At 52.0% G+C, this 6660-nt stretch overlaps 1 protein-coding gene across 1 annotated transcript; it reads right to left on the bottom strand.

The window, feature by feature from the left end:
• Positions 1–4957: 4957 nt before the first annotated feature.
• Positions 4958–6399, bottom strand: LOC123067808 (putrescine hydroxycinnamoyltransferase 1-like). The gene is made up of 2 exons (XM_044490438.1): positions 5146–6399; positions 4958–4975 (listed from the first exon to the last, which is right to left on the bottom strand). Exons 1-2 carry the CDS (start codon positions 6397–6399, stop codon positions 4958–4960), a joined length of 1272 nt encoding a protein of 423 aa, XP_044346373.1.
• Positions 6400–6660: the final 261 nt, after the last annotated feature.

Here is a 6660-nt window from a genome sequence, read left to right as displayed (position 1 = left end):
CAACTCTGAGTGTCCGTTACCATAGGACAAGCTATCGATAGATGTTTTCTTCCCTACAGGGGTGCACCAACTTACCCACCACGCTCAATTAACTCCGGCTGGACACACCTTCCTGGGTCATGCCCGACCTCGGCCAAACAATACGCCGCAATCCGACCTAGGCTTAATAGAGAGGTCAGCACGCCGGACTAAACCTATGCCCCCAGGGGTCATGGGCCATTGCCCCGGGAACTCCTGCATGTTGCATACGCGGCCGGTGAGCAGACCTAGCTACCTCCTTCAAAAAGGCAGATGCTTACCAGTCCAACCCGGCGCGTGTCGCTCAGTCACTAATGTCTATAGCTTTGGCTGATGCATACGACGCAGAACGCCCATACTATGCCCATGTGATGGTTAGTGCTATCAGGCCATAGGCCCCTCGGATAAAATATCCAAATCGTAGTGGATTAGGAACGCGCGATAACAAGCAGAGACTCACGAAAGATGTGACCCCGTCGCCCCGTCTCGAGGACTTGCGGCAAGGGCTAAGAATGCCCGACCACGCCTTGTAATTATCTTGCGGGCACATTCCAGGTCAACCCGACTCCACATCACTCGCAAATAAGCTCACGTGGGTACCCCTCAGGGTCAACCCGTCTTTAGTAACAGTGTTCAGTGTAAAGTCATAGTAACCATAGTAACTGTGTGTCTAACACCAAGGGGAACCCTGAGGAACCACTCTCGGTGGATTCCACTCGATGTAATCATCAAGGTGAACGTAAGACGAACCATCCTCGAGGTTCACACTTGAGGGGTTGCATGACAGAGTCGTACCGGAAGTGGTTAAGGAGGAAATCACCCTCGATGACCACGACCGAATAGCTACAATATAGGGTTAACATCAGAAGTGCTGATGAGGTCTCACCCTCGGCACCCGATAGTAACCCAGTAGTGTCGAGCAACTAAGGAGAAAGTGATGTGCGGTGCCGGGGCCTGGTCTTCGATCCCATTGATCGGGTCTTCTAAAAATCCAGAGGGGCAGTCGGGACAATGTGTGGGTCTTTGATGGGTCTCTACCCAGCCTATACTAAACAGTTTAGGATAAGCAGGTAAGGTACGACAGCAGATACAAAAGCCAGAATAGGAGCAAACAACTACAGTAGCAAAATCTAATGCAAGCATGAAAGAATGGAATGGGCGATATCGGGATGATCAAAGGAGGGGCTTGCCGGGAAGCTTCGCTGAAAGGGAAGAAGGGTCGTCGTCGACGTAGTTGATCATAGTGGCAACATAGGGCTCGGGGTCTACCAGAGAGAAGAGGGGGAAGAAACAATAAATATAAAGCAAACAAAGCATCATAAAAGCATAACATGGCAAGATGCGGTGCTAGGGGTGGCCTAACGTAGGGCTACACGTTACAGACGAAGAGGGAAAACATCTGGAGGGGTTTTCCCGGGGTTAGGCATTTTTGGACAGACGAACCGGAGTGAAAAGGTTCGATGTTTGCTATGTTGGAGACGTGCGGTGGATGAACGGACTGCATATTCGGATTCGTCTCGTCGTTCTGAGCAACTTTCATGTATAAAACTTTTTCATCCGAGCTATGGTTTATTTTCTACGATTTACCAAAGTTTTATTCATTTTCTGGAATTTCTGGACTAATTTTAAGTTGAATTATTTTTAAACTGAAAATGCTATGGGTACCCACTAGTGCACCTAACAGTGTGCTGGTGTGACTGACAGTGTGACTGAGGGCTTGACTGGTCCAAGCGGGCCCACCGGACCCACCAGCCAGTGACTGGACTAGTCTAGTCAGCTGGTTGACTAGTCAACTGGGTCTAGTGGGACCCTGTCAAGAGTGACAACAGCTTAGTTAGTGGGTTAACTAGGCTAACTAAGTTAACTGGTTAGATGGGCCCATCTTGCAAGTGACTCTGTTAGTCAGTAGGTTAATTAGCGCTAACCTAAATGCTACAGTAGATGGACCACCAGTCAGTGCCTGTTAGGCGGTCGGTTAGTGTCTAATCTGCCTAACGCGCAGGACCCACCGGAGTTTGAGCTCCTGCGCGTGGCGGCGCTGCTCCGGCGAGCGATAGAGAGGGCGGCGCTGCTCGGATTCGTCGCACATGTGACCAAATCGAGCGCCGCGAGCAGCTACGAGATGACGAGGCTCGCGCGCGTCCATTCATGGCTTGAGATGGGGCTAGGACGGACGAGAACGACGGCGACGTCGACCGCAACGGACGCCGGAGTTCGGTCGAGCTCGGGATCGACGTTTCAGAGGGTAAAACGGCTGGCGTTCGTCACCTGCGGCACCTACGCGAGCTAGCGATGTGGATACAAGGAAGTACGGAACCAATGGCCCACTGGAGCCTCGCCGAAGACGAGCGCGTGTGGCGGAGCAACTCGGCCAACGATGAATCAGGCGCCAGAGCTCACAAACGAGCGCGTAGAGTGAGGGGAAGGAGGGAGACGCTCACTTTCATTGCTGGGAAGGCCCAGGGAAGCCGGTGGTGGTCGGAGGGCGGCGGAGTCCGGCGATGACGACGACGTAACAGGGGAGGGAGATGAGGCCGCCGTGGCCGCTGCAGGGGCTCCGAGCTCCAACCCGAGGTGGCAGGCGGCGTAGGGAACGACGGCGGGGCTGGTGAGCGCATCGGCAAGGCGAGGCGACGACGATGGCTAAGTGAGCGTGGCGGCGCAGCCACGGTGGCGCTCGGACGAGATCGAGCGTGAGCAGGAGAGCGAGGGAGAGGAGGGGGAAGCGTGTGAGAGGGAAAAGATCTCGACGGAAGCCAGGGCACCGACGCTGGTTCCTTATCCTCCCCGCGGCGCCTGTAGCGGCGTGGTCGACGAGGTGGGTTCGACGGCGACCGTGGGCAAGGTCGGAGGAACAGGGAGGGGGAAGGAGCGACCCAGGAGGGGGCGTGGGCCGGCCTAGCTGGGCCAGCTAGCTCGGGTGGGCCGAAGCCCAAGTGGGGCAGGGGCTTTCTCTCCCCTTTGCTTTTCCTTTTGTTTTCTTTTGCTCCTTCTTTTTACAGAAATGGTTTTTACAATATTTGAGCTGCCAAAAAGGATTCTATAAAATGTGGGACTTGGCCACATAATTACATTGCAATAGTTGACACTTCCATAAAAGATTGTGAGGCTTTTGAAAAAGTTTGCCACTTTTATAAATTGAAAAGGCGTTTAATCTATTGTTTTAGCCACTGCTTTAATTGGTTTAGGCCATTTAAACACCTTGCAAAAATGTTGGTTCACCACCAATATTTTTTATGGATTATTTGCCACAAGATGAACATTTTAGATTTCATTTCTGACAAATATGGATTTTTTACTTTAGATTGGATTTGAATTTGAATTGTGATTTGGATCAAGTGAAGATTAGCAACAGTAACATGATGACATGGCACTATTAATAGGGAATTACTGTAGCATGACACTGGGGGTGTTACACTCATGCCTCACGGAAAACATACGCCGTTAAGCTCAACTATCAGTTACCGCAATGTAAGACCTAAAGTACCTTCTTTCCCATTTCCTTCACCCCATTCTACCTTTTGCATCGTCGCCAATGAATCTCCGTCCTCCTCGTCTCCGATCATACCCCATGCTTGCTCCACCGTAAGTTTGAGAGAATACAAATATTATTCTTCCTATATCATCTATATGGCCAAGATGAATGTTATCGGTGATATAGAAGCATGGCATCACTTATGTACGAACACCAACCCTTACGCACCCATACAACTACATAACACACTCGCTAATCACTACAGGAAAACAACATTTTGCCGAATACAACCCCATATGCCGAGTATAAAATATCGGGGGCTTGGCTTAGTACTCCCTCCGTCCAGAAATACTTGTCGAAAAAATGGATGAAAATGGATGTATTACATTGTAAGCCCGGTACAAGGGAGGAAAAAGCATGGGACCCTCCTACTTGCGGCAGGTGCCACAAGAGGGCCTGCTACTGATATTTCTTTCAGCTTTGGTGAGCACCTACCATTGTCCGCCACTGCTCAAAAGGTGCAGATATTTTTGTTAATTTGTTGTAATCTTTTTAGTTTTATTGTGTTGTTTGTTCTGACCGTAGGTTTTATTATATCTATACATTGGACTTTTTGTTAATAAAAATGTATTTACTTGGATATAATTTAAATTTGAACTACAATTACACTCCTTCCATCCCAAAAATTTTGTCTTACATTTGTATAGATACCGATGTATCTAATACTAAAATGTGACTTGATACATCCATATGTAGACAAATCTAAGACAAGAATTTTAGGACGGAGGTAGTACATTTTTAGTTAATTTTGTAAGATTAGCATAAAGATCATAAAGAACTTTAACGGTATGTTTTCACCATATTTGTGCTTTTATTAATGCACATTCAGTTACAAATTGGATTTATGTCCATTAAAGCTGAAAATGCATTGAATACCCTAAATATATTATATAAACCCAAGCTGCCCATCGCTCTGCAACCTTTCTTGTATGCCGCCGCTGCTCCAGAGCATCGCGGCGACGCGCCTTGCCACGGGGAAGTCGGCCCGCGCCGCCCCCACGTGCGAGAGAATGTCCAAGCCCCGCCATCGCCGATGCCAATCGCGCTTTGGCTGGCAGCGCCCCCTGGTGGTGGCGAGGGAGGAGGAGGGAGAATTGCGGCGAAGATCTAGGGGCGCCCTCCCCGTCGCCTCACGGGAGCGACATGGGAGGGGATTTTTTTTTTCCAAGTTCAATTTGCCCGCTACCGTCTCACTCGAGTACAGGTAGTCATCAGCAAGCACTTGATTATTTGGTTGGGTACTTAACCATTGAACTAGCTTAACTAGCTAGATTTGTACTTCCTTCCGTGCACACACACCTTACTAGGTATGAAGATTAATAGAGGGAGGAAAGAGGGATTAAAATTTAAAACTTCAATCCTCGTCTGCTGTGTTTAGCAAAAGAACATTTCTTTGAATCAGAATCACACAATAAATTTATACTTCAAAATATTCTTACATAAATCTTAACTGTCACAATAATGATATAATTGATATATATATATTTTTTGCGAGGTGATATAATTGATATATAGTGGTACATTCCCGAATAAAGAAGATGAATAATGTTTCCCAAAAGAAAAAAAAATGAGAAGAAGATAGATAATGGTACATAGCGAAAGCCTATCAGCTGGTATGCGCACGCCGCCGCTGAGGCCGTCCAGACGATCCCGCCGCGCTCCTCCAACGCGCGGTGCATCGCGAGCGGCTTCCCCCACCCGAAATCCGCGTCGTACATCGGCATGCCCAGCCAGCTGAACACCCTCAGCTCCGTCTCCGGCAGGGTGCCGACCGGCTGCTTGCCGCCGTTCATCTCCAAGTAGTCGATCGCCGAGCGCACGAGCTCGTCGTCCATTCGGCGGACGGCGCCATTGATCCGGCCGGCCACGGAGGCCAGCTCCTCCGACCCTATGTCCCGGACCTTGCCGGCGGTGCCCAGGGTGATGACCGCGTTCCCGAAGTAGCGGGCCGGCAGCGGCGGCCTCAGGACGCGCCGGACGTTGGCCGGGAAGGTGAGCCGCGTCGTGGCGTCCGGTGGCAGCCGGCGCGCGGCGCACATGGACCGCCACACGTGGGCGCTCACGGCGACGAACGTGCTCACTCGGCCACCGTCGCCGCTGCTGGTGCATGCACGCTTGAGAGCGGCAACCTGGTCCTTGGAGACGGCGAAAATCTCGCTGACGACGGGGCCGATGCCCGACGTCTCGGATAGGCTTAGCTTCGGGCAGAACACAGTGAAAGCGTCGGGGTGGACCATGGGCGGTGTGCGCGCGCGGAGGAGGGTACGGTCGTGGCACGGGAGGTCGAGCGCCGCACTCCCGGGCCCATCACGGTCTCTGGAGAAGGTGGACCACGTCTTGAAGAAGTGGAACACGCTTGCGGCGTCGACGGCGGCGTGGTGCAGCGCCGTCCCCAGGATGACCCCACCGCATCCCATGAAAGTCACCTGAATGGCGCACATGATGGACGGCGAGTCGTCGAAGCGGGGAACAAAGAGCCTCCTTAGTTCCGGCGACGGCTGGCAATCGACGAGGCCATCGACGGTGAGGTCCGAGCGAGCGACGACGAAGAGCGCGCCCTGGCCGGCGCAGTGCACCTCCGCTCGACCGCCGCCGTCCACGCCGATACGGCCGGCGAGAGGGTAGAAGGGCACCAGAGCCTTGGCCAGAACCACCTTGAGCCTGGCCACGTCGAAGAAGTCATCGTCGACGCCGGAGCTGGAGCTGTAGAAGTAGACGGTGGGGATGAGGCCTCTATTGACAATTGCGAGGTCGAGCGGGGAGAGCCAGAGGCCCTGGCTAGGCGTCTGCTCCATGGGCGGCACCATGCACGACTCCACCACCTCCACCTCCCGACGTACACCCATTTTCCTTCTCAGGTCGAGTGAGAAGAGGAAGATGTCGTGGTCGATTAGATAGAAACGAGCGAGAGAGGAGGATGAACAAGACAGTGGTTTTGGTTGCCAGGCGGAACCCCCAGCTTTTCCGTTCTCTCTATTATCTCGTCTGTTATTCTGTTTACAAAGAAGCATAACTATCTAGCCAGGCCAGCCTGCTGCGATCCGGATTCACCGCGCCATCCCACGATGTCCACATCGCTAGCTCGCCACACTGACCGGGCAAAAGCA

This window comes from Triticum aestivum, chromosome 3B, assembly GCF_018294505.1.
Source record: "Triticum aestivum cultivar Chinese Spring chromosome 3B, IWGSC CS RefSeq v2.1, whole genome shotgun sequence".
In the NCBI taxonomy this organism is placed as follows: Eukaryota; Viridiplantae; Streptophyta; class Magnoliopsida; order Poales; family Poaceae; genus Triticum; species Triticum aestivum.
Note: the sequence above shows the minus strand (reverse complement) of the source record. Positions and strands in the feature narration are given on the sequence as shown.